General features: G+C 55.0%; 1 protein-coding gene across 6 annotated transcripts; it reads right to left on the bottom strand.

Annotated features, from left to right (window-relative positions):
- TBKBP1 (TBK1 binding protein 1) lies at positions 1 to 18,276 on the bottom strand. Of its 6 annotated transcripts, none has more exons than XM_055387754.2 (10): positions 17,984 to 18,276; positions 15,749 to 16,007; positions 15,253 to 15,375; positions 14,893 to 14,997; positions 13,307 to 13,487; positions 12,587 to 12,762; positions 12,386 to 12,447; positions 3,551 to 3,669; positions 2,611 to 3,338; positions 1 to 1,563 (listed from the first exon to the last, which is right to left on the bottom strand). In XM_055387754.2, the coding sequence occupies exons 2-10, from the start codon at positions 15,971 to 15,973 to the stop codon at positions 1,435 to 1,437; spliced, it is 1,848 nt and encodes a 615-aa protein (XP_055243729.1). In that variant the 5' UTR covers positions 15,974 to 16,007; positions 17,984 to 18,276; the 3' UTR covers positions 1 to 1,434. The 6 variants fall into 6 exon arrangements, with proteins under 6 accessions (XP_055243729.1, XP_055243728.1, XP_055243730.1 ...); XM_055387753.2 differs by having other exon boundaries at positions 17,893 to 18,276; XM_055387755.2 differs by lacking the exon at positions 17,984 to 18,276 and adding an exon at positions 17,391 to 17,863.
- Between the last annotated feature and the right edge of the window lie 9,141 nt (positions 18,277 to 27,417).

Below are 27,417 nucleotides of genomic sequence, written 5' to 3' on the forward strand. Positions count from 1 at the left end.
TGGAACAGGTAAGTTTTATTTGGACTTTCAACTTGTTCAGAGAGCACAGGGGCCCCTGCCTCCCCTCTCCAGGCCCCCTTCCCCATTTCCGCTCCCTGGGGACGCTCAGCGTACAATGACGTGTCCTTGGCCCCTTCCCCGCCTGACATACCCCTTCACTCCTCTGCTCTATAGAGGGGAGGGGTGCAGGGAGGTGGGGCCTGGAAGAGTTGGATTGGATAAGAGCGGGACATGCGCTGTCGGTAGCGGCCACTGCTCCCCACCCGGAGCTGAGAGACCTGGGAGAGGCGCGCAGTGGAGCAGGGTGGATTCATTGTGGGGTGGCAGGCTTTCGCTGTAGAAGGCTCCCCACCTCAGCCCTGGGGACCCCCTGGCCTCCTGCTTACCCGTCCTTCTGAGGGTACAACTCTGAGGTAGATTTCACAGAGGAAATGTAGGTGGGTGGGTGGAGTGTGGGAAGGGGTTAGCTCTTTTGAAGTTGATCTCCACAGCACCCTGGGCCCGTTCTCAGGTTCTGGCCTGGGAGGCAGGGGCTGATGACACCCACCCAGCTAACAGAGGCTGAGTCACACAAGGGCTCCAGGGCACCTGTGGTGTCAGGGGCTCCAGTGGAAGAAGGGTTGAGGGGGCATCTGCCTTGACGATCTGTGCCTCAGTGCCAGGGGCGCCAGGAGGGCATGGGCCTGGGAGGCTGGCAGACAGTCCCCTGGCCATAGGGGCATGCTGTAGGGCCCTGGCCCTCAGAGAAGCCTCTTTAGGCTAGATCTTCCCAGTCCTCCAGGATCCTCCCTCTCCTCTCCTCTCCTCCCCTCCCTATTCCCCAGAGTGGGCAGAACAGGGAAAGGAGGACAGGACTGGCCTGCAGGGAACCACAAGAAACAAGATGCCTCCCTCCCCCAGTGGGGGCCCATGCCATGAGCCCTAGGCTGGCCACAGGATGGAGGAACTGGGGTCAGTGCACAGAGCAGGCTCTGGGACCCCAAAGACAGCCTGTGGGTGCTCCCCAGACAGAGCCCCGTCTGAGAAAGACGGACATTTGGGGAGGGGTGCAGGAGCTCCTGGAGTCCTCTTAACACCTTCCCCCCACCCCAGGCCCAAGCACTGGACACCTTCTTGGATCCAACCCTGTTTAAGAACAGAAAGGCAGAGGGAGAGGCCTGGGAGGGGTATACCGTCCCCATCCCAACCCAAGTCCCCACCTCCTAAGCAGAAACCAGGAGCATGGGGGGAGCCTCGGCTGACCTCCCAGGAAGAGCCAGAGCTGAGTGGTGCCTGGACCAGGGAAGATGGCACACACGTTGACTCGGTAGCAAGTGGAGGTATCTGGGGGTCGCAAGGGCAGGGACCCCCCATGAGATTCATGCAGCATTCAAAGTGAGTGTTTGGGGGTGATAGGAGAGGTCAGAGGAACAGCCAGTGGGTGGGGCTGGTGCCCTAGATCTTGCTGTTCTCCAGGTGGGAGTCAATGTGTTTGATGAGGGCATCATCCGGGTATCCGACAGGGAAACCCAGCTGGCAGAGGGGGCAGCTGCGGATGTCGGAGCCCACCGTCTCCATCAGCAACTGTCGAGAGAGAAGGAAGTCACTTATGGTCCCCAGCCCCCACCCATGGTCCCCACATCCCAGCCTGCCCTGTCCCAGGACCCAGGGCAGGGAGGGCTGTGGCATGCAGGAGGGGTCCAGCCACCCTTTCTTCAGCACCGTCCTCCCCCACACCAGCTCAGTGTCCACCCCCCTGCCCAGGGACAGGGTCCCCAGGAGGCAGGTATGAGAGAGTCACTGCTAAGCTTGCCAGGGCATCTGTGGTAATGAGAGAAGCCAAGACCCAGACATGCCCCCAGAGTGACTAAGACACAGCTCCCGGATAACTCAAAGCAATGTACGATCCTAAACAAGGTACAACCCCAAAATAATTTTCTGTCTGGCTTTGGAGTATATTTTGGTCTTTCCAGGTTACAATGGGTGGCTCTGACATTCAGGGAACTCATTATTTCAGTGAAATGATTGAGCCCTGAGATAGGCTTCTGTCTTTCAGGACAGACAGAAAAGGGCAAGGGCTCTGAGGCCTGAAGAAGGGAGCTGGATAAACAGGCCTGTTCCTGTGTTGGCTGGTGGCCTGCTATGGTCAGTAGCCACCATCACCACAGCCAATATAATAGCAGATGCTTGAGCCAGGCACTGTGCTGACCACTTTAGGCTCACTGCCTGCTTCTTAAGAACCCTGTAAGGTAGTCAGATACTATAATCATTGTCCCCATTTTGCAGATGAGAATATTGAGAATCAGAGAGGATAAGTAACTTGCACAAGGTCCCACAGCTATTAAGCGGTGGAGTTTGGAATCAAAGGCAGAACTGTCACTCACTCCAAAATCCATATCCTTATCCAAGGAAATGAACGAAATCTTAATGGGGCAGGCCCCAATTTCTGGTGACAGAAGACCACGGGAAAGGGAGGTGAAAGGACCTAGACTGTGGCCCGGGGTCCAAGGAGGGTGAATAGTTTGTGCGCTGACACCCGAAAGGGGCAAGGCCCTCAACGGAGGGTGAGGCGCTAGGGTCTCAATCTCAAGGCCCGGTCCGGGGTGGGCGGAACGCGGGCGCCCCACTCACGTTGATGGACGGCCAGGACTGCGCGTGCTCGGCGTGGGCGTAGGCGGTGGCGGCGGGCGACTCGGGGATGGGGAAGCCCGCGCAGAAGGAGGCGCAGCGGATGGTGCCCACCTCCGGGCTGGGCGGGCTGGTGGGCACAGCCCACTCATCCTCCTCCGACGGCTGCTTCTCGAAGCGCAGCCGGATGCCCTCGAAGGCGCGCCGCGGGCTGAGGGGCCTGCCGGGGCCGTAGAGCTCGCTGCCGTAGGCCCGGGGCTTGGGGAGAGTGGCCGCTTCGGCCTGCAGCCAGGGCGGGGAGGCGCCCGCGTAGGCCGCGCCCTCCGCCAGCTCAGAGTAGCTGCGGCGGCCCTGGAAGCCGGCCTTCACGTGGTGGCTGGGCGGCTTGGCGTAGGCGCGCTCGGCCAGCGTCCTCTCGCCCGGCGGGGGCGGCGGCGGCGGCCGGGGCTGCGGGGCCGGGCAGCTGGGGGTCACCGGGGAACGGCGCTGCGGGCTGGGGGACTGGCACGGCGGCGGCACCGGCGAGCGGCGCTGCGGGACGGGCGACGGGCAGGAGGGTGAGGCCGGAGAGCGGCGCTGCTGCGGCGAGGGGCACGGGGGCACGGGAGAGCGGCGCTGGGGGACGGGGGACTGGCACGGGGGGCACGGGGGAGCCGCTCGGGCAGGCGGGGAGGGGGAGGGGCACTGGGGGGCCGGGGAGTGGCGTTGTGACAGCGGCGAGTGCCTCTGGCCTGGAAGAGAGACCGGGACGGGGTGGGGGGACAAAGGTGCAGAGAGAAGACCTCAGAACTGGAGCGCCAGGGGCTTGCCCGGACCCATGCCCACCAACTCCAGGCCACAGGAAAGGAAATAAAGGGTGGTCCCCATGACCAAGATGGTTGCCATGGCTACCCGCTCCTTCCCGGGTCCCGCGGCTGCCTCCCCCTGCCCTGCCCCATCTCACCGCCACTCCGGGCCTGCTCCTGCAACAGAGTCCTCAAGATTCTCCCCTGTAGGGAACTCAACTCCCGAAGCCGGCCCAGCTCCTCCGTCAGCTCGGTGTAGGCCAGCGCCAAATTCACCCTGAAGTCAGAGGGCAGTGGGGAAGACGAGAAGGGCAGTGGGTCTACCGTCCCAGCTGTGGAGGAAGAACTGGCTCTACCCCAGCATCTGGCCCCACCATGCTCCCTCCCACCCGCAGGGCCCTCCTACCCCAACTGCAGAAATCCTCCCTACCTTTAAGGTCCAGCTCAAAAGCCACCTCTTCCAGGGAGACTCCCTCTGCATCCTGAGACCCATTCCCTGGGCTAGGGCAGTGGTTCCCAGCCTAAGTGCAGGGACAGGGAGCAGAGAGATTCCAAGGGCTCCCTGAATCCCTGCATCAGGCACTGTCCGTGGCCTGAACACAGCTCATACAGGTATGTGTGAATGTTTTTCTAATCTGTGCAAAAGCTGTGATGATGAATTAAAGCACGGATTCATCAAAAAGCTGTACTGAATTTATAGTAGCTTCTGTCACTGTGAATTTTCTCAAGCAATGCATACTAAAAGTGTTATAATCTGTGTACTGGGAGTGGGATCCATGAAGAGTCCTCACCTTTGAAAAGGTTGGGGACCCTGCCGCATAGAATAGCTCGTTCCATAAGTGAAGATGGTTTCCTGGCTGGTGGAGGTGTTAACTGATAAACTTAACCCCAAGCCAGCCCAATTCCATGTCCACTGCACCTGGCTCGACCTCAAAGCTGCCTCTGGGCTCTTTTCAGCTTTGCCCCTCCCAGGACCTCCTTGCTGTACAACTCCACCAGGGCCTTAACACTGAGATCTTTGTGAACAGCTGCTGTACACTGCACACTTGCAGCGAGTGCCAGTCACACCAGGCACTTCTCAAAGGCTGCCTTGTTCTAGAACTTTATGGGGAGTTTCTTGATGGTGAGGATTACGTCATTGTATTTATATTCCCACCACCTTGTCCAGGGCCTGGAACCCAGCAGATGTTCAGTAAGTGGATAATGCATTTGAGCCTCTCCCTCCATTTTTCTTTCTCCTTCCCTTTCTTCCTCCCTGCTTCCTGTTCAGGCATCTTGGGCACCCACCCTCATGGAGCTGGAACAGACTTGGCAAGGAACCTCACCCACTTCCTTTATCTCTAGGTCACTTGCAACCCAGAACCATGGAAGGTCATCACTCCACTGCTGCTTTCTCCCACTGTGGCCTGCACGGCCCCAGGAGCCCTCCCTGACCTCATGGGAAGCTCTGCCATGCCCTTGGGCCCTGCCTTCATCACTGTTCTGAGTGTGGACAGAGCCTTGAATCTCCCTGAAGGCAGAGATTTAGGCTTCTTTGGCTCTCCCCACCTCCAGCTCCAGAAGGGACTCGGGGAACTTAGTGGAAGATGGAGCTGGGAGAAAATACCAGGTGTCACTCCACACAGATCTCTTCCCAGGGGAGGTCTTGTCCCAGGATAGAGAGGTCAAGGGGGCTCAAGTTCTTAAGCCTGGAGGGCCCTGTCCCCATCCCATAGTGATGGACATGTGGATGGGAGAGTGTGAAGACAGGTGTGAGGCCAGGCTGATGAATGAGGAAAGGCGTGAATGAGCATAGGGGTGTGTGTGTGTGTGTGTGTGTGTGTGTGTGTGTGTGTGTGTGTCTAAGTCTAACCCTAAAGGAGAGGAGGGGAAGTCGTGAGGTTAGGGCTTCAGAGGGCAGGAAAAGAGAGGTGGAGAGGGTAGATAATGACTAGGCTCCCTGCTGTCGCTCACTGGCTGTCTCTTACTAATCCTGGGGCAGAAACTGCCCCTCCCACAAGACTATTTTTAACCCACTTGGGCCAAAGCCAAATTACTGCAAATGGGCCAGGTCTCTGGGAGACAGCCCTCTTCTTAGGGAGGGAGAGTCCTCGCCACCCATCTGATGGTGAGCAGGGCTGGGCAGGCAGAGAGGAAGGAGTCCCAGAAGCTGCTGCTGAGACCCTGCAGCCTCCATCCCATCACATCTCAGCCCTTGTTTTTGTTAAATGTGTCCTGTGCCCCCTCACCCTCAGCTCATGGGTCTGTGGGAAGAAATGGCATCTCCCCCATCAGACTGGGAGGTCCAGGTGTGTCCCACATCAAATTGGGGACTCCCCAAGGGAAGGCTTCCCCTCCAGACTGAGGACATCTGTGGGCAGGAGCTGTGTGTCCCCCATCAGACTGGCGGTTTTTGGAGGGCAGGATCGTGCTATCTCCTTGGCAGCAGGGGAAGGAGAGGGCTCTGGGCAGGGCACAGACAGAGTGTGGTCCTCTGTCCACATAGCCAAAGCTTCTCTCACCATCCACTTTCACTGCTGTATCTCAGGCGACAGATACAGGTCGTCGTCTTCACACCCCGCCTCAGAGATCTCACCTGCCACACTCAGTTCCCAGGTCCCTGTCACTCCCCTGCTTGCCTCCCTCCCCTTGTCAGGAGCTACTCCAGTTTCTACCACCCAGCCCCTGGCATCCTTCTCACAGTGAAACAGACAGGGTGGCTGAAAATGGAAGGAAGAAGCCCTGGCCCACAATGCCCAGCCCCTCTCCCAGCTCTGCCACCTGGGGCCTGAGGCAGGTGGGTTCTGTCCACCCAGAACTTCAGGCAACCCTCACAAAGACTGCTAAGTCCCCAGCAAGGTGATTGACTTGACCTCCTCCTGATGCCCCATGGCCTTTTGGGACCTCCCCCTTCATTGGGTGTCTCTCTCCATCTCAAGATGCACAGGCCTGGGCCGCTGAAGATGCTAACGACCTGAATGACTCACTGAAAACACTGCCAATTCAGTGGAAAAAAAAATCTCAACTTCACAACACAACCAAGAGTTGCACACGTGCACCGAAATACACATTCCATTTCCTGGCTTCCTGGCCCACACCTGAGCGCTTTTTCACCATCATGACTGCTTGGGAAGAATGGGTCAGGTAAGTGGTAGCAGATGGCTGCATTTGGATGCTGCTTCATTGCTTACATGACAGGAGAAAGTTCTGAGTCTTTCAAAACCTGGGAGGCACCCAGAGAGAAAAGAATCGGATGATCTGTTTGAGTGCTCACCCCGGGGCCAGGCACTCTGCTGAGAACTTTATTCATCTCCACAACAACCCTACGGCATTGCCACTGTTACCTTCATTTTATAGATGAGAAAACTGAGGCTTACAGAGGTTAAGTTACTTGACCAAAATCATAAAGCCTACTAGCAATGGAGTTGCTGGGATGGGAGCTCTGCCCCCTAGACTCCAAAGTCCAGGCTACTGACCATTATGCTGTAACGTCCCCCAAAGAAGCGGGAAGGAGGGGAGAGGAAAGGCAAGGCAGCAACAGAAGGGAAAGACGAAGAGGAGGAGGGGGCTGGGGACCTTGGCAGTGGCCTGGAAGCCCTGAGAATCACCACCCCTTCCCTGGGGGTGATAGGAAGGTGCTAGACACATGTGGAAGTGGAAAATCAGAGCGATTAAGAGGCTGGCTCAAGGTCACAGAGTGGCAGTGGCACACAGCAGATTCAAACACAGGTTCTTGGCACCTCAGCCTGCCAAGCTGGCAACTTCGGAGGAGCCAGAGAGCAAATGGCAGAGCTGGCAGGAAGGAGGGCCCCCTGGGCTGCAAATATTCCACCCTTCGTATCCTTTCATTCAGTCTTTCCACGAATAATTCACGGATCTCACACACTTTTCTGGAAACGATAAAGCTGGGGACTGCCTTGAGGACAGGATTAAAGGAGCCAGGGTCAGACTAGGAGTGGGGTTGATGTAGCACGTGGCCAAGAGTGTGGACAGAGCTGAAGGTCAGGATCAGGGATAGGGTTAGAGTCAGGGACGGGAGCAGCAAAAGGGTTAGGATTAGGGTTAGGTTTAGAGCTGTCCATGTGGTCAGAATCATCGTCTGATTCAGAATTGGGAGGAAAACAGAAATCCAACCTTCCAGGGCCCTTCCATCCTTGCTCGAAGCTGCCCCCAGCTGCCCCAGCCACCTCACCCCTGTGGGATAATTTAGGGACCAAACTTTCCACCACCCACAGGCACACCCAGCATCAGTCTTCCCGCCCGACCCTCGGGGAGGGGACCACAGGCACCGGGCCGTGGAGCGGACTTGAGGTTGCGGGCCGGCGGGGAGGAGGAAGTTGCTTTGCAACAACCCAGTGCTCCACCACTTCCTTTCGGGCGCCTTGAGCCCCTTCTCTCTCCTCGACCAGCTATGACTGGTGGGGTCCCCAGAGCCTGGCTCTTCATGGCAGCCCCTGCCGCGAATCCACCAGAGCTGACATCCCGGGTCTAGAAAGCTTCCCAGATGCAGCTGATTGGAGCAGCTCAGGGGTAGGCCTGGAAACCAGGGTTCCCACATAGGTGGGGTGCCCAGAGATCCCAGTTTGCCTAGGACTGTCCCAGTTCACACTAGTTGCCCCAGCATAATTATTAATAGTGCCCCCTTTCACTTTCAAAAGTGATCCAGTCTGGTCAACAAATCACACGGTCGCCCCTCATGTAAGGGCTTTCTACCTGAAGAAGAACCTGAACCAGAAACACACCACAGAGGTGCCATCACCCCATCTGCTCAGGACCCACTTGGCATCTGCACTGAACTTCTTATTGAACTCTCAAATTACTTCACTTCCCTGCACCTCAGTTTGCTCATCTGTAAAAGGGGGACAATACCTACATCACGTTTGTGAGAATGAAATGAGATTTTGTAGGTAAATCACCTCGCATAGTGTCTGGCATGGACAAAAAAAAGAAAAAAATTTCAGGGGAGTGCCTAGCAGACAGGTGGAGAAAGGGGGAAACTTGTTTTGAGCCTTTTTTTGGAGACACCAGCCTAGTGGCTTAGGTTTAAGGAGGGAAGATGGGCGTTTCCCATCGAGGGAGGGGGCGCTGGCACGAGCTGCTCCCCACCCTGCTGGCAGGCAAAGCACCAAGGACTGGGGCTGAAAGCCCACGCATCCCTCAGACCCACCTAGCCTCTGGGAGCCCCCGAGGCTGCAAGTGCTCAGGGGTTAACTCCTGTGAGTGCAGCGCGGGTGCCCTGGCCGAAGGAGACTTGAAAGAAAGGAAGTAGGGAGGGTGAGAAGCGTGAAGGGGGAGGCCCTGGGCCTGCTGGTTCTGGGGCATGAGGCTACGCTCAGGGTATGCGGGGGTCTCCGACTTCCGTCCTGACCCACCCCACGCTGCCCTTGACCTCCGTGCAGAGTTTCCATCCTCTCTCTCGAGTTCACACTTCTTCCCACCACTAACCGCAGCCCACGCAGAGGCTTGTGGGTGGAGAGAGGGGTGGGGGGGGAGGTGGTGCGGAAAAGGGCCCGGGCTGCAGCGCTGAGCCCCCAACGTTGGGAAGAAAGAAAGGCCTATAGTTTTTTCCTCATCGCCCATACTGAGTCCCCATCTTCTCCCAGATGGACCCGGCACAGATGAGCCCACCCTCCCTTACCGGGCCCTTATTCCCCTCACAGACCCCCTGTCCCTTCGGAGCCCTCATCCCCTTCAAGGAGTCCCCCCCCCCCATTTCCCCTCCCCCTCAGCACGGCCATACCCTCCAAAAGGCCCCACTCTGGAACCCCAGGCTGGGGAGCTGGGCCCAGAGAGAAGGGGGTTGTGGGTGCTGCGCCTTCCACCTGGGCTGGGAACCCCCCAAGGGTCAGGGTCTTTACCTCCCTGTGCATCCTCAGGAGCAGGGTGGGCTCTGCTCCCACCGCCTCCCTCATCACTGCCTTTGGCCTCTGCGTGACCCCCAGTGGCTCTTCCTCTGGGGCAATTTGTCTCCCTGGGCTCTGTCCCCAGGAGCTGGGCAAACCAAACCATGGGTTTCCCAGGGGGTCAGACCTGGAGGGCAGTAGTCTGCCTTGGTCTGGTCTGGGTGTCTGTTTTCGTGGGAACGTTAATGGCCAGAACTTGTGGGCCAGGGGCTGGGAGAGAAGGAACAGGGAAACCCTGGGGCTGGGGCTAGGATCCAGGGAAGGGAATTAATAGAGATGGGGGTGGGGGCGGTTAACCTTGAGGACTCCCGCAATAAAACTGGCTGCCCCGGAGGTGTCTAGACCAAGACAGGTGGGCATACATACATACAGAGTTCACCATACAGAAGACTCCCGCCTAAGAGTGGGCTGGACTCAGGAATTGTGTGTACCCCTCTTCAGCCTTCATATCCTGGTCCTCCTCACCCCAATCACACCCCAAACCTGGGTCATCCAGCCTCGACACTCACTCCACTCCCGGAAAAGCCTACTTGTAAAATTCCCACCAGCCTGGAAAGTCAGGTGGAAACAGAAGGAAGAGGGGCACTAGTGGGGGAAGAGGAGCTGAAAGCAAGTGACTGAGGCTTCCTTGGGTGGAAGGACAGGGGAGGGAGCACTCGGGAAGCAGCCTATTACCAAAAGGAGCTGTGTTTATAAGAAAATAAAACTACCGGGGGAGTGAGGACTTCCTCTGAGAATTAACACTCGCCAAACTAGGGCTGTCCAGAGATGCTCGCTTGGCCTGAAAGGAAGTGTGTGGATGGGCAGCAGGGCCTGGCTGGCTCCAGATGCAGAGATCTGGGAGGCTGGAGGCAGAGCCTAATCACAGGGAAGGAGGGGAGGAGCCAGGAGGTGGCCTCCAGTAAGCCTGTGGGGCCAGCCCCCAAGCAGAGGCCAGCTCCCTCCAGCCAAAGGGCCTGAGAAGGGCAGGAGCCTTGAGAGAGAGAGGGAAGGGGCTGCTCTTGCCAGAATGGGCAGCGTGGATGATACGGCCTCCTAGCCCCTTATAGGGTGGGCTTCCTTTCACTCACACAATACAACCTTGGCCCCTGGGAGCCACTGCCCCTTCTCTGCTTCTACCCACCGCCTCACCTTCCTCTCCCATCTCTCAGCAATGACTGGCCCCTGAGCCCGTGAGGGAAACTGGATCCAGAGAGGTAGAGTCCAAGTCAGTAAAGAAAGGCCCCTGGGATTCAAAACCTGAAGAGCCAGACTCCAGCCCCACCAAAATGTCCTCCCTTGGAGTTCTACCAATTCAGGGAGATTCACTGCTGGTCTGGTAAGAGGGGACTGGGTTCAGTGACCCATGAAGGGACCTACATCATGCCTTCTGGGGCAAGCTAGGATTGGAGAGTGTGAGTGTGTGTGTGTGTCTGTGTGTGTGTGTGTGTGTGTGTGTCTGTGTGTGTGTGTTTGTGTGTTCCAGGTCTGGGCACATGGGCTATGATGGGCCCCAAGCTCCAGCCACAAGCTAGGGTGGACCCTCTCCACAAAGGCCTAGCTGAGGGGTCCCACCCACCAGTCCCACAAACTGGGTTCTCACCACCTCCCCAGCTATCACAGCTCCACCCAAGCCCTCACTCTAAGGTGGGGAGGTAGGCGAGGGGTATCCCCAGTTGGCCAGAAGCTGGGAGGCAGATGAGGAAGAAGCCTGCTGGGCAGGAGACCTCCGGAGCCCCGGAGCTGGGTATGCTGTGCGGTGGAGGGTTAGTTCCTGCCCCTCTCTGGGCCTCAGTCTTCTCCTCCAATTAGAGTAGGGAGTCTGTGCCACACAGCTCATCTTAGGGGAGAGGACTTAGGCGGAAAGAGGTTTGAGCTCTATTTCTCAGAAAGTGGGAGAGGGTGAGTTCAGTGCGGATGTGAAAGGCACCAGGTTCCACTGTTGCCGGGTGGCTGCTCACCCCTCCCTTGCTGTCCAGTGCCCCCCTGGAGGCCCCAGCACTGGGCCCCCCACCAACACAGCTCCCTTGCCGCTCTCTGCTGCCCCTTTCTTGGTAGGATTCCAAGGGAGTACCCCAGCAGAGCAGATTCTAACTCCCCACCCCACGGCTGTGTGAACCCATGGAAACCTCTCCTGTCTCTAAGCCTCAGGCTTCTCTCCCCTGAGATCAGCAGACAAGGCCCAACAAATCCCGAGAAACACCACCTCCCTCTTCCTCACTAGGGAGGGGAGGGTGAACCCAACTGGCTGGGCCTTGTCACTGGAATAGAAAATGGGGCCCTACGGAGGCCCAAAAGCTCAGCAGGGGACGTTACACTGGACACAGCGACAAAGCAGCCGAGTAAGTGTCACTTAGCCCTGGCATCTCCAGAAGAGATGGGTTTGGGCCCCAGAGGAAAGCAAAGGGAATGTCCCAGATCCCAAACACTCAAGAACCCCACCTCCCGGGAGTCGAGACCAGCCTGACCAACATGGAGAAACCCCATCTCTACTAAAAATACAAAAAAAAAAAAGGGCCAGGCGCAGTGGCTCACTCCTGTAATCCCAGCACTTTGGGAGGCCGAGGCGGGCGGATCACAAAGTCAGGAGATCGAGACCATCCTGGCTAACGCGGTGAAACCCCATCTCTACTAAAAATACAAAAAAAAATTAGCCAGCCGTAGTGGCAGGTGCCTGTAGTCCTAGCTACTCAGGAGGCTGAGGCAGGAGAACGGCGTGAACCGGGACGCGGAGCTTGCAGTGAGCCGAGATTGCGCCACTGCACTCAAGCCTGGGTGACAGAGCAAGACTCCGTCTCAAAAAAAAAAAAAAATTAGCTAGGCATGGTGGTGCATGCCTGTAATCCCAGCTACTCGGGAGGCTGAGGCAGGAGAATTGCTTGAACCCGGGAGGCAGAGGTTGCGGTGAGCCAAGATCACGCCATTGCACTCCAGCCTGACCAACAAGAGCGAAACTCCATCTCAAAAAAAAAAAAAAAAAAAAAGAACCCCACCTCCTTCCTATGAAGGATGCACGCAGAGCAACAGCAGCCCAGACACCACACCCCTGAGGGCTGGGAGGGGAGGTCTCCCAAACATCACGGAGGGATGAAAGGCAAACCTAGAGGGACCAGGGTTACCAATGTGACTTACTGATCATCCCCAACTCTTTTCACCCACGCCATGTCTCGCTCCGACTGGTTGGAGGCCAGATCCTAAGGAAGAAGATGAAGAGGTCAGAGCCCAAGCTCACCCCTGCCAGGGCCCTTGTCTACAATTCCCTGGGTCAGTCTGCACACAGTGGGGAAGGCCCAGCCCTGGACCTCCAGAACTGTTCCAGGCCCCTGCATTTACCTGGGCCCGGGTCTCCTGCAGCTGCTTCAGCTCCCCCTGCAGCCGCTCGCACTCGGCCTGGAGCTGCTCCTCCCGGAGCTGAGCCCCCCGGGCCTCTCCCTGGGCGGCCTCCAAAGCCTCTTCTAGCCGCCGCCGCTCCAGGTCACTCACACTGGGTGTGGGGCCCGGCCAGCCTGCTGTCGGTGGACAGGACAACGTCAGGCGAGCTCAGCTGCCTCCTCCAGCTCCCAGAGCCAGAGTGAAACAGGAGGATGCAGCATGGGGAATCCAAGAGAGAAGCCAGGACAGCTAGCCAAGGAGGGATGACTGCGACAAGGGCAGCGAGGAAAGATGGGCTGAGCCGCATTTCTAATTTTCCTGGAGGCCAGGAAAAAAATAAGATGGGCTCTTGAAGGCTTTACTGGCCAGACTTAAGTCTAGAGCATCTGCAAGGGCCTCTCCTAGTCACAGCCAGAGACGGGGCGGGGGGACTCTGGGTGGGGGCGCCCTCTGCTGGCAGGCACAGGAATTGCAACGAGGTGATCAGGCATGCCCGAGTTAGAAGGGGAGAAATTAGGGTAACAGTGGGTGAGGTGAGGGGACAGCAGGTAAGGGAGGATGGGATGATTATGGAGAAATAGATTATATTACAAATGGGATGGTAAGTAAGTGCGAGGTGTCTAGGAATGTTGAAATGGGGGTTGGGGACTAGGAGGTAAGTCGGGGTCACTGAGATCTCACCATGACTCAAGCCAGATCCCCCTCTCAGTGCCAGGTAGTGCAGGTCTAAATCAGTGCAGGGCGGGGCGGGGGCTGGCGGCGGGCTCAGGTTGGAGAAGGCTGCATCCCGGAGGCCTTGCTGTTGCCGCAGCTGCTGCTCCAAACCACAGATCTGACGCAGGTGCGTCTCCACCAGGGCCCTCTGGAGACAGAGACAGAGGGGAGGGTCTGCACAGGCCCAGGACTTCCCCATGTCTGGAGAGTCATCACCCCAGACTACAGCAGAGGCCCCAGGTCACACATCCCAAGCCCACTCTCCAAGTGGCTGTGAGTGCAAAGTCTCCTCTCAGCCACCGCAATGCAGCTGTTGCAGGCTGTTGCCTCTGTCGAGGTCAAGTTAATGCCCCTGCTCTGTCATTAACACACAGGGACACTTAAAAGAACACTCAGCCCCCTGTTGGGAGGCCAACCCCCCTCAGGAGCATCAGAACTTCCATTTGCATACATGACAAGAGCTTCTGGACTTCACCCACCTGATCCATAAAATGGGGATAACAGCCCCACACTCACCTCTTAGGGTTGTTTTGAGAATTAAAATGAGCTAGTGTATGCCAGGTGAAAAGAACAGTGCCTGGCACACCCCGAGTGCCACATAAATATCTATGATTATGAAGGCAAAGCATCTATACATGAATGCCCCATCACCCTCACCACAACGTGGTGAGGGTGTTAATATTGGCCCCACTTTTCAGAGGAGGGATGGAGGCTAAGTGACTTAACTGAGGTCATAGCTTAGGGTTGGCTGAGACCATGTCTCCTGATTTTTTTTTTTTTTTTTTTTTTTTTTTTTTGGAGACAGGGTCTGGCTATGTCACCCAGGCTGGAGTGCAGTGGCTTGATCTTGGCTCACCAAAGCTTCGATCTCCTGGGCTAAAGCGATCCTCCCACCTCAGCCTCCTGAGTAGCTGGGACCACAGGTGTGCACCACCACACCTGGCTAACTTCTTTTTTGTATTTTTTGTAGAGATGGGGTTTCACTATGTTGCCCAGGCTGGTCTCAAACTCCTTAACCTCCCAAAGTGCTGGGATTATAGGCGTGAGCCACCATACCTGGCCTGTCTCTTGATTTTGACCTGCTCACCGGCACAGCCATACCCTGACTCTAAAGTACACCCAAGCACAGGCCCATCCTAGCAGTCACACACTCCTGGTCACCTCTGCCCTCACCCTCACAGCCTCCCAAGGGCAGTGCTCACAGGCACAGGGTCACCCCAGCGTGAGAGCCAGGGCAGTGCTCACAGGCACAGGGTCACCCCAGCGTGAGAGCCAGGCATACACACAGAGACAGAGGTTCCCACGGGGCCACTGCATGGCCAGGATGCACACAGACACCGCAACATGGATAGCACATGCAGTCTCCCTCACAAGGGCAAATGGGCGGGCACTCACAGATACACATGAACACAAGCAGGGCACAAACAAGTGATGTGTGACACATGGGACTGCACTGTCACAGGCTGGAATCCTCATACACAGAACTAAACGCATACATGCACACACACAACCAGCTACACATCCTCAAGCACCCCCGGCTCCCCAGGCCTCACCATCTCCCTCAGCTCTGTCTCCAAGTCACTCTTCTCCACGCAGAGTTTCTCGTAGGCCTGGATCATCTCTCCAAGCTGTTCTTCCTGCTCCTTGTTCTTCTGTAACTGGATGAGGCCCAGAGGGCCCCACCGCAGGGTCAGTCCCACACTGGACTTGGAGTTGGAGAGCTCCCTGCACCTCCCCACCCCAACTCCCAGCACCCTATGGAGGGGCAGGAGGAGCTGCAGCTGGGCTTAGGGAGGACCTGGCCATCTCTAATCAAAGGGCAGAGGCCAGATGCTGGGGGGTGTGAAGGGAAGGGTATCAGAAACAGACTGGAGCAAGATGCTCAGGGGGTGTGCCCAGCCTGGTAGGCTCACCTCGTGCTGGAACTGGTTGAGCCGTTGCTGCAGGCTGACCTTCTCCACCTCCAGCAGGGAGCCATCCTTGATTTCATACAGAGAAAAGCCATGCTCCTCTCCAAAGTCACTGATCAGTGGGTACTGCGGGTGGGGTGGGGCTTCAGGAGAGTGGATTCCCGGGTGCCCAGCCCAGGCCTCAGCCTGGCTGTGCCCCCAACCCCACAACCTGCCTCAGACCTTTGACCGTCCTTCTCCTTGGCTAGTGGGATCCCAATTCCCATGGGTCTGCAGCCATCTCCCACCCACCGGATCTGTTTTAGATCCCAGATCCAGCCCTTCTGAAGCCAACAGGAGACAGTTCCATCCGGAACAGCCACGTCTCTCATGGGAGACCCTCAAGTTCCCAAGAGTCTGCACGGTGACCCCTCTTTTGGATCCCTGGTATCTACCAGACTCCCAGTCCCCCTCCCCATCCCATACACTCTATCAGGCGCCCTCCTCTCCAAGTTCTGACCTTGATCTCGTAGACTTTGAGGCGGCGTCGGAGGGTGGCGTTCTCCCTCTCCAGGCCCCCCAGCCGTTCCTTGATGTCTCCGTAAGCAGTGATGAGGGCAAAGTGGGAGGCGGAGCACATGTCGCCCCCAAGCGAGGGGTCTCCGGGACCGTCCAGCCACACCTCACTAGGCCCCAGGGCCTCCTGCGTCAGGATGCTGATGTCGTCCTCGAACATGGACTCCATGGTGAGGGCCGGGCCGCGGCCCACACGGGGCCTCCTAGGAGAGCAGGAGCAACCGTGGACAGGGCCGTCTGTCTAGGGTTTGTCCCTGGTACCCCTCTCCCTGGCTCTGCACTCCCTGGGGCCGGCTGAGATGCAACCCAGAAACTTCCTGCCCCGAGCTCAGCAGGGACTCCCATGGTCCCTTCCCAGACTCCTCAGTCCCATCCTCTCTGCCGCCTTGGGGAAAAGGGGCTGGAACCAGGTGAAGACCCCGCTGCCAGGGTGTTGACAAGTAGGGACAAGTAAGCCAGGCCGGCAGCAGGGGCAGGCTCCTGCCAGAACCCAGGGAGACCTGTGGATGGGAGAGGGCTGCCTTCCCAGCCAGGCCCGGCCCATTCCTCCGCGCTTCTCCACCCCAGGCCTTACTTCCCCAAATACCTCGCCGCCAAGCTCCTCAGCCTGGGCCTCTGGCACCCCAGCTCCTCCCCAAGGAAGGCCCAGAGCTGCGCGAGGGTCGGCCCCTCCACAGTCGGCACGCCCTCGGCTGCACCCCCGCCCAACTTCCCCGCTTCCTCCCGCAGGATCCCAGAGTTCAGGAAAAGGAAGCGCCTCCCCCGGGCGCACCGAGGCTGTGGCAGCGGTCCAGGACCCCTTGGCCTCTGACCTGGGACCCACAGGAAGTCCTTGGCTGAGTGTTACGGGGCGCAAACTGGGGAAGGGGACCCAGGTGGAAGGGGACGCGAACGAATTCCCAAGGCCGTCTCAGGGTGCCCGCGCACCGGGAAATGGGGAACCCTACGAGGGGGCAGGAATGACTCAGGCTCCCGAAAGCAGGAGTAGGCAGTGAGGGGGTGCGTGTGTACTTCTCTCGGGCCTGGTTATGAATGTGTGTCTGGGGTTGGCGTATGGGGGGAGTGTGCGTCTGTGAATGAGTGTAGGTGTGTCAGTCAATGAGTGCCTTCGGGGTCGCAGGGGCGTCGGGACGGAGTGGGGCAGCGACCAGGAGACTGGTGTGTGCACGCGTGCGTGAGCGCGTGGGCAGGGTGGCACGTTCGGGCCGCGTGTCACGTGAGACGCGAGGGGACTGTCCGAGGTGTGTGCGCGCGCTGGAGCGTTATGTGCACCCCGGAAAGGGGGCTCGGCAGGGAGCTGTGAGTTCAGACAGCGGGGCCCCCAGGTCGGGCTGCAGGAGCTTGGGGTGCAAAGGGCTCCGGCGCAGGCTCCAATTCAATCCACCACCCCCCCTCCGCCACTCACAGGCCCATCTAAGTGCCAGGGAAACGCGAGTGACTGGGTCTGAGTAAGGAGTGTGTGCGCGCGTTTGTAGGGCCGGCCCCACCTTTAACCCTCTCCTTCCCACGCCATCCCCTCCCCCCAGCTCCGCGCGCCAGCGCTCACCACACCCCCCCCAGACCCCCGCCCGCCCCGCTGCGCCCACCCCGCTGGCGGGGCTTTCTCCCCGAGGCCGCCCCACAAATGCCTCCTTCCTCCGCATTCCTCTCTGGGCCCAGCGCCCGGGTGAGCGCAATGGAAGGCGGCTGGGGAAGGGGTGAGTGCCTCTGTCGGCCCGGGCCCCTCCTGCGGCCCCTTTAAGAGCCGCCCTTTAAACCCCTTTCGCTCGGCCGACAGAAATTGTCGCCCCTCCCCTCTCCGGGGCCGAGACCACGCAGCCCCCTCCCCCACAGCCGGCCGAGCCCTGGGACCCCGGACACCCTCTTGGGGCCGGGGAAGGGGCTCCGGGAGTGGCGCGGCCTGAGGAACGGCGGCGGAGGGGGACGCGAGGGGATGAGGGCGGCCGATACCGGACCCCTTCCCTCCCAGCCATCCGGTGCGGCTGCCAGCCGCCCTCCCGCCGCCTCCTCCTGCCCACCTCGCGACCCCTGGGGCCCGGCCCGGGCGCCGCTCCCCTCCCCCAGCCCTAGCCCCAGCCGGGGACTCACAGCTGCTGCCGGTTCCTGCTTGTAATCGCAGCTTACCCCCTCCGCCTGCTCCCTCCCCAAACGGGCACCAGTGCCCCCACCCCCCTGGTACCGCGCTCTGCTCCTCGCCCTGTCGCCGCCGCCGGGTCTCTCCCCACCCCCCACCCCTCCCCCCAACCCCCTCCCTCCCGTCCGCCCCGCTCCTCCTCCGCCGCCGCCGCCTCCTCCGCCTCCTCCTCCCCGGCTGCTCCGGGTTTCTCCAGCTGGGAAGGCGCCCCGGACCCCGCCGCTGCCACCACCACGTGGCGAGAGGCGGCGGCCCCCACGGTGCGGCCCTTCCTGGCAGCGCGCCCGGAGCCCACCGGCTCCCTGCGGCGCCAGCGGCCCGCGCTGGCGCCCCCTCCCCGACGCCTCCCGGCGCAGTGTGGCGTGGTGGCGTGTGTTGGGGGCGTCTGCGGTCAGTGCAGGGGCCCGGCTGATGCTTTGGTTGTTTTGGTTGTTTAGTTATGGGCTGTATATTTGGGGAGGAAGTGGGGCTATTTATTTGGATTTTTTTTTTTTTTTTTTTTTTTTGGTCTTTGCGCTTTTGAGAAGGAAATCATTAGACCTGCTCTTCGTTGCTGTTGGTAAAAGGGGCATTGCTGCGATAAATACATTGAACATAGGGTACAGAGAGATTAGAGTTAAAGCTGTAACTTCTTTGGAAGTGAGAGTAAACTAAGGAGGTCAAAGATTCATTCATGAAGAAGGACAGCCATCCCCCTCCCCACACACCACTCCCCGGCCACCCTCAAGTACCCACAGGTCAGGGAAATGAAGAAACAACAGATGTCACCCTGTGCACAAAGATTATTTGAGCACCTGCCAAACTGCTGGGCAAGAGAAACAAGTTTTTTGCTACTTTCCTGCTGTGTGACCTTGGGCAAGTTACCTTAACCTTTCTAAGCTGGAGATCATGCCCATTCTTCTCATGGAGGAAGAATGGGGATCAGAACTAAATACAGCAGCCTGCGAATGCTCAGGAAGTGTTAACGATGTCATTTTGAGTATTGCCTGGTGGATTAAATAATGTGGACAGAGGCATGGTCAGCCTAGCTGCAGGTAGAGAATGATCAGGGGAACCCTGGAGCACTCTGGCTGAAAAGCATCCTCTGTGGACAGAGAGGCAAAGCCCGGAAGCAGGGGATAAGCTGGGCGGGGGCTTTTGGCAGATTCAGCCTTAGCTGCGAAGACTGCTGGGAACCTGAGCCTACCTTTTTGGCTCCTGAGGTGGGATCGGGGTGGGAATCTCCGAGGGGGAGGATGGAAGGAAAAGGTTTCTTGCTCTCTCTGAGCTTTGAAAAGCGGCAGCTGCCATCTTTCCTCACTGCTGGGAGAAAATTGGACTGAGAGGTGAGCTTCTACCAGGAGAGCCAGCCAGAGCTCTAGACTCGTTCTCTTCATAGAACTGGGGATTCTCAGTGGCTTCCTTCCTCCTCCTCCTGCTGGGTTCCCTTTCAGTCTTTCCTGCCAGCACTGGCTCCCGTTTGTAGTCCAGAACAGGAAGGCAGGTCAGCCACTTGTTCTCTGAGGCACTAGCTTTCTCTGAACCATGTGGGATGACCCATCTATCCTCTAGATATGAAGGCAAACCAGTGGGGACATCTGTCACCCCACTAATCCCAAGGGCTAGGCAGATGTTCCTTTCCCTAGTACTCCCCAAGATCTCTTCTGAAGCAAGGGACCAGGCAAAAGATTGGAGGCTAGACTAGGAGGTGTAGGGTTGTCTCTGGGACCCTCGGTGACCTTGGACTTGGCCACAAACAGGACCCATAAGACCAACTGGCAAGCCCTCCCTCACTGGAAAAAGGGGTCCCAGGACCCTCTAAGCACACACTGTCTGGGATGAGTCATCAGCCCCTGCTGCTGCTTGGATGCTCAGGGCCTAATTGAGTCACCTGGCAGGGTGCAGCCAAATGGTTCTATCCTTGGTTCTAGGTGGTTGGTGGCAAAAGTCCATTAGGCCTGGTTTAGGTGCCCTAAAATCCTCCCCCTCCTCCAATCTGGACCTGATCTCATTGCATTCTCCATTTCTAGTTCTGCTGCTCATACCAGGCAGTTCTGAGAGCAGAGATTATATCCCATCCATCCTTGTATTCTAAGGTGCCCTGAGGGTTGGTACCTGCTCGTTGTATATTTATTCGGCAAAGATTTCTTGAACATCTGTTATGTGCTGGGTGCTGAGAATACAGTGCTGAACATGTCTCTGACAGGTATACATGTCTCTTGCTCTCTTGGAGCTTGCAGTATGGTAGAGAAGTCAGAAAAATAAAAAGATGAATAAGTAAAACCACTAGAAATTGTGATAAAGGGCCAGGCACGGTGGCTCATGCCTGTAATCCCAGCACTTTGGGGGGCTGAGGCAGGCAGATCACCTGAGGTCAGGACTTTGAGACCAGCCTGACCAACATGGTGAAACCCGTCTCTACTAAACATGCAAAAATTAGCCAGGCATGACGGTGGGTCCCTGTAATCCCAGCTACTCGGGAGGCTGAGGCAGAAGAATTGCTTGAACCCAGGAGGTGGAGGTTGCAGTGAACCGAGGTGACCCCATTGCACTCCAGCCTGGGTGACAAGAGCGAAACTCCGTCTCAAAAAAAAGAAAGAAGGAAAGAAGGAAGGAAGGAAATTGTGATAAAGGATAAAAAGAAACACCAAGGGGCAGCGCTAGAGAAGAATGGGAGGATGGGATCTGCTTCACAGTATTCAGAGAAGGTCTCCTTGATGAGCTCTTACAATTTTTTTTTTTTAAAAGACAGGGTCTTTCTCTGGCGCCCAGGCTGGAGTGCAGTGGTGCAATTTTGGCTCACTGCAGCTTCGCCCTCCTGGGCTAAGGTGATCCTCCCACCTCAGTCTCCAGGCGTGGTGGCTTGCGCCTCAGCTGGGACTACAGGCGTACGCCACACGCCCGGCTAATTTTTGTATTTTTTGTAGAGACAAGGTTTCACCATGTAGCCCAGGCTGCTCTCGAAATCCTGGGTTCAAGCCATCCACCTGCCTCGGCCTCCCAAAGTGCTGTGATTACAGGCATGAGCCACCGCACCTGGCTAAGCTAAATCTTGAAAGAGTAAGAAAGTATGTTCTTTGTTGAATGAATAAATAAATGAGGCAGTGTGACTTAAGACTACTTCACTTTTCTAGGCCTGTTTCCTCATCTGAGAAAGCTGAACATTGGTATGAATACCCTTTTTATTTTTATTTTTATTTTTTTATGAGACGGAGTCTCGCTCTGTCACCCAGGCTGGAGTGCAGTGGCGTGGTCTCCGCTCACTGCAAGCTCCGCCTCCCAGGTTCATGCCATTCTCCTGCCTCAGCCTCCCGAGTAGCTGGGACTACAGGCGCCCGCCACCACACCCAGCTAATTTTTTGTATTTTTAGTAGAGACGGGGTCTTGATCTCCTGACCTCATGATCCGCCTGCCTCGGCATTCCAAAGTGCTGGGATTACAGGCGTGAGACACCATGCCCAGCTGGTCTGAATCCCTTTTAAGAGCCCCTGGTATTGGCAGGGCTCATCATGGTGGAGACAATAATAGGGGATATGGTGAAGGGGATAGGAGCGACAGTGGGAGGAGAGTGGGGAAAGTGGTGGACAGTGGTCAGGCATGAGTTGTAAAACATTTCTAAATGGCCTTCACAGGTGTGATGACAGAGGACCCACCTCCAATCGTTAAGGTAGGAGAGACAGTGCAAATGCAGGCCCCCAGAGCCGGGCCCTGCCAGTGTTTCCACCTTGGAAACCACCAGGGAGACTCTCCCACTCCCATGACTCTTGCTCTGGAGGCTGTCTTTCCTGTCCCATTATTGCCTGAAAAGAGTAGGAGGAGGTGACATTAGCAGCCAGTTAAAGAGGCTGAATCAAAATAAAACCCAGATGACTCAAATGGAACCCTGGCGGGCAGGAAAATTCATTAGCCCCATGTGACTGCAGGATCTAGGTGCCACCTTCGCCCTCCAGTTCCAGACCCTAGAAAGTGGGCCATTCACCATGCAAGCATCCTGGGACTCCAACTGCAGCTGCAGGTGTTCCATCAGATGGGAGGGTAGGGCAGTGGTAGAAAGACATTCCTTCACCACGTCCCCAAATTCGTGTGGAGGTAATGCAGAGCCTCTAACTGAATTAGTAGGGTTTGGGAAGGAATAGAGTGTGTTTTTTTTGTTTTTTTTGTTTTTGAGACGGAGTTTCACTCTTGTTGCCCTGGCTGGAGTGCAATGGCACCATCTCAGCTCACCGCAGCCTCCACCTCCCGGGTTCAAGCAATTCTCCTGCCTCAGTCTCCCAAGTAGCTGGGATTACAGGCATGTGCCACCATGCCTAGCTAATTTTGTATTTTTAGTAGAGATGGGGTTTCTCCATGTTGGTCAGGCTGGTCTCAAACTCCCAACCTCAGGTGATCCCCCACCTCAGCCTCCCAAAGTGCTGGGATTACAGGCATGAGCCACCACGCCCAGATGTTTTTTGTTTTTTATAATTCCATATGTGCTTCATTTTTCTCCACAGCCATGTTCATTTCTGCTATCTCCCAAACAGAATTTTTAAAAGGTTATATTGAGGTCAGGCACGGTGGTTTACGCCTGTAATCCCAGCACTTTGGGAGGCCGAAGCGGGTGGATCACGAGGTCAGGAGATCGAGACCATCCTGGCTAACACGGTGAAACCCTGTCTCTACTAAAAATACAAAAATTTAGCCGGGCGTGGTGGCGGGCGCCTGTAGTCCCAGCTACTCAGGAGGCGAGGCAGGAGAATAGCGTGAACCCGGGAGGCGGAGCTTGCAGTGAGCCGAGATCGCGCCACTGCACTCCGGCCTGGGTGACAGAGCAAGACTCCGTCTCAAAAAAAAAAAAAAAAAGTTATATTGAATTATTGAATATTGATTATTTATCCATCAGAATGTGAGCTCCACAGGAAGATTTTGTTTGCTTATTCACTGCTATATCCCCAGTGTCTCCTGGCACGTAAACAGTTGTTTGTTAAGTGCAGTAGCGCAATCTCATCTCACTGCAGACTTGATCGCCTGGGCCCAAGTGATCCTCCTGCCTCATCCTCCCACCACACCTGGCTAATGTGTTTTTTTGTTTTTGTTTTTGAGATGGAGTTTAGCGCTTGTCGTCCAGGCTGGAGTACAATGGCGCGATCTCAGCTCACCGCAACCTCCACCTCCCAGGTTCAAGTGATTCTCCTGCCTTGGCCTCCTGAGTAGCTGGGATTATAGGCATGTGCCATCATGCCCAGCTAATTTTGTATTTTTAGTAGAGACGGGGTTTCACCATGTTGGTCAGGCTGGTCTTGAACTCCTGACCTCAGGTGATCCACCTGCCTCGGCCTCCCAAAGTGATGGGATTACAGGCGTGAGCCACTGCGCCCAGCCTGTTTTTTTGTTTTTGTTTTTGTTTTGTGAGACAGAGTCTTGCTTTGTTGCCCGGGCTGGAGTGCAGTGGCACGATCTCAGCTCAATGCAACCTCCGCCTCCCAGGTTCAAGCGATTTTTCTGCCTCAGCCTCCTGAGTAGCTGTGACTACAGGCATGCACCACCATGCCCAGCTAATTTTTGTATTAGTAGTAGAGATGGGGTTTCACCATGTTGACCAGGCTGGTCTCAAACTCCTGACCTCAGGTGATCCACCTGCCTCAGCCTCCCAAAGTGCTGGGATTACAGGCGTGAGCCACCACGCCCAGCCTAATGTTTTTTATTATTTGTAGAGACAAGGTCTTGCTATGTTGCCCAGGCCGGTCTCCAGCTTCTAGGCGATCCTCCCACATTGGCCTCCCAAAGTGCTGGGATTACAGGCATACACCGCGCCTGGCCAGTAGTAGTTGATTGGTTAATCGATGTGAGTTCAAGGTCCTGTGCTAAAAACGTTGTATGCATTATCTTTCATTGGGATCCCTGTTTTACAGGAGGAAATCGAGAATCAGAAGAGTTGGAGAATTTGTCCAAGGTCATACTCGAAAGACTAAAATATTTTGAAGGGCAATGTCCAGAACATAGCAGGCATTGCTCATTGCTATGAAGAGCTTTTTCACACAGAGCCATTTGTGAACTCTTTCCTTCGGAAATGGTGACAGGCTGCCCCTCTGCATCCAGAGCTAATGCCGTATGCCAAAGCTGAGATGTACTTTCCTTTCAGACAAAAAGGTACATTTCACACTGAGGACAGCTCAGCTTGGTAACCTGTGGCCAAGGAGCACCTGGGAGAGGGAACAGCTCAGGCTTTGAAGGCCTCCTGCCTGTGCTGTGCATGCAATCAGCTGACAGAGCTGGGGTAATTCAGATGTGGAGCTTACTCAGCAGCCTAGTGGCCTTTTTGGCCACTGAGCACCAACAGCCACCCCTCCCCCAGCCCTGGTTCCCGAAAGCTTCCAGCTTAGACAGAAACGGAGCAGAAGTGCAGGGAGATGGTTTGGTTCAAACTCCAATTAGGAGGGAAGCTGATCACACACACATTCAAACTCCAATTAGGAGAGAAACTGATCTCACACACACACACTCAATTAAGAGTCTGGCAGTTGCCGAAGGTTAATAATGGAACTTATTGTAGAATTAAGACAAAATGGCTTTGTTATTGAATTCCAAAATCTCAACCAGGGTTCTCTCTGATTGATAACTATAAGCTCATTTACAACACTGGCACACAATGTAGGCTAGAGGTATAAATCCAGAAGGTCAGGACTGCTTGCTAGCCCGCATGACTTTGGGCAAGGTTCTTAGCCTGCTCACATTTCCTCCTGTAAAATGGGACTAAAATGGTGCCTTCCTTATAGTGTTGATAAAGTTTATTACTCTATGAAAGAACTTATTACAGGCCTAGCATCTTGTAAGCACATAAAGAGAACATCATGTAAATAATGACTATTCACTAATCCTGTTCCCATTCCATCAGTGAATCCAAGGTTGAGAAGTTAGCCTGAAGTCATCCAGCAGATAAGAGCTAGAAGTCTTCTGTGGCCCTGCCATTCCCAGGTTTCTGGATGCTTTGCCCTTCAAAGGCTAAGTGATGCCATCACAGGAACTCTGTGAACTCTACTATGTCATTAGTTCAACAAATATTTATTGAAGGTCTACTATATGTCAGGCACTCTCTCAGCTGAGCATACTAAAAGACAGTCAAGGTCACTGCATTAGGGAACTTACGTTATAGCGGGGGAAACTGGCAACAGATAAACAACGAAATTAAAATATACTTTTAGATAGTGCTGGGAAGGAAATGGATGGCATATCCTAAGTATGTGCAATATGGACCTTTGTATTTTTATTACTAAGAGGCTCATAGCATCTGTCCAGGGCAAATGTGTAAAGCCTTGATTTGACAGACCGGGCTCCGAATTCTGGCTCTAAGTGACCTTGGTGTGATGAGTCAATCTTTCTGCCCTTCCTTCCTCATCAGTAAAACAGGAATACTAAGGTTGTTCTACAAATTAAAACATAAAATCTCAGTGTTTACCATTTTTCACTTCAGGTGGGCCAAGCTGGCACCTTGGAGGCCAGGTGGAACTGCAGGCTTGCACTGTGTTTCTGAGTGTTTGTACTGGGACCAGGTATACGGTAACCGGGTTTCTTGTGGGAGCAGTTGCTCCTTCTCTGCCATTTGATGAACTAATTGCATTCTTTTCTCAAATCTCACCTTCAGTGGAGAAATGTTCTCAGTGAATCACTGCTGTTCAGGACTTAATGCAGTCTGGTAAAAATTTACTCTATAACTCAGTAACCTCCAAATTGGATTTAGAAATACTAGAACTTCTATTTATCATGTAATTGCTTTTTACTTTCTATTTTTGTGTCTTATGATTACACAATATGTGGTTATAGCAGTCCAAGTATGTTATTTATAAACACATAGGGTATGCATGATCTAAAGTTTACTAACAGGGTGTACAATCAGAAAAGGGAGTCTACAGCCCTTACTTTGCTTAACTAAGAAAGGGTGTATTTCCATGAACTAGCCTGCAGGCACCACTACGCTAATAAGCAGCAGGGTTAAAGGAAAGGGCCTAGTCTCCTAAATCTCAAACTAGTGTTCTAAGTTTCTTGGGGGGGGGGGAAATGCAAGTAGAAATGAAATACATGATGAAAACTAAGTGAAAGGCCAACTTTTGGATGATCCATTAGACATGTCATTAGCTTAAGAAATAGGCACAAAACAGAGGACAATGATTCACTGAGAACATTTCTCCACTGAAGGTGAGATTTGAGAAAAGAATGCAATTAGTTCATCAAATGGCAGAGAAGGAGCAACTGCTCCCACAAGAAACCCCATTACCGTATACCTGGTCCCAATACAAACACTCAGAAACACAGTGCAAGCCTGCAGTTCCACCTGGCCTCCAAGGTGCCAGCTTGGCCCACCTGAAGTGAAAAATGGTAAACACTGAGATTTTATGTTTTAATTTGCAGAACAACCTTAGTCAGTATTCCTGTTTTACTGATGAGGAATGCTTCAAACTCTCCAAACACGAAACATCCTCCATGCATACTTTTTCCTTACCTCATTTGTAGGACAGTTTCATCTATATCACATTACACTATGTAGTGTCCATTTCAAGATGTGTGTCCCTCCTTTTCCTCACACACGTACATACACAAACACCTCTCACCACACATTCTGACTTTCAAACCATTTCACCTCCATGGAGGTGACACCATTTGGGACAAAAAAAAAAAAAAAAAAGCAGCAAGATGTTGAAAATAAAAATAAAGCGGATTTTATTTAGAAGATAAAGGTGGTGGTTATCGGTTTTGGTTAATCGAGTTGGGCTCAAGTGTTTTACAGGTCTTAAATGCCATCACAGACTGGCATGCCAAGGGCATTCTGAATGCCAATTACAGATTGAAGTTGTTTCAAAAACCAAGATGCTATCAAAAGCTGATGAGTTTGGATTTTTCTTAAAGTTGGACTAACACACTTCTTAAATATTTGTAAGAGTAAATAGATTGCTTGGTTCTGAAAGTTAAAACACTACACTGAGCAATTCCCCTTCTCCACAAGTCCCTAAGGCAATATTACAGTTGCCTCTGACAGCAAGTCCAACATTTCAACAAAGGGGGGGTGAGGAGAACTGGGAAAAATGAAAAGCAAAATTAATAAATGTAATTGATATAGGCAGCTACCACTTGTGGCAAACCAAAGCCTAGTCCGATGCCCATTTTCTTCACATTTCCACTGACATCTTCCCAAGCAGACGGTAACTACATTCTTGAAGGAATGTGCCAAGACTAGGGTGGGGAAGGCCCAGACAGTGAGTGAACAGAATGCATTTTGCATCCAGTTGCCTTAGGTGGTATATATAAGGACAAATACCCAGACTATGGAAAATCCACTAGCAAAAGGTTAACTAGAAAAGAGGAGAATTAAATGCATAACCAGTGCAGAGTAACTGCAAGGCACCAAGACCACATCCAACCAGCCCATTTTTCTCCTCTCCACCACTGAATGGATCTGGGAGAAAGCATTAGTAACAGCACTCATCAACTGCTTCCCTGGAACAAAACATGACAAAACACACGGAAGG

This window comes from Gorilla gorilla, chromosome 4 (genome assembly GCF_029281585.2).
Source record: "Gorilla gorilla gorilla isolate KB3781 chromosome 4, NHGRI_mGorGor1-v2.1_pri, whole genome shotgun sequence".
Taxonomy (NCBI): domain Eukaryota; kingdom Metazoa; phylum Chordata; class Mammalia; order Primates; family Hominidae; genus Gorilla; species Gorilla gorilla.

What these genes read in the sequence shown, in the direction of transcription:
- TBKBP1 (XM_055387754.2), bottom strand. Translation starts at nt 15,973, where the DNA reads ATGGAGTCCATGTTCGAGGACGACATCAGCATCCTGACGCAGGAGGCC. An exon ending in TGCAGGAGACCCGGGCCCAG is followed by an intron (nt 12,448 to 12,586) that starts GTAAATGCAGGG and finishes CTTCTTCCTTAG; the next exon opens with GATCTGGCCTCCAACCAGTC. An exon ending in AGTCCTGGCCGTCCATCAAC is followed by an intron (nt 1,564 to 2,610) that starts GTGAGTGGGGCG and finishes CTCTCTCGACAG; the next exon opens with TTGCTGATGGAGACGGTGGG.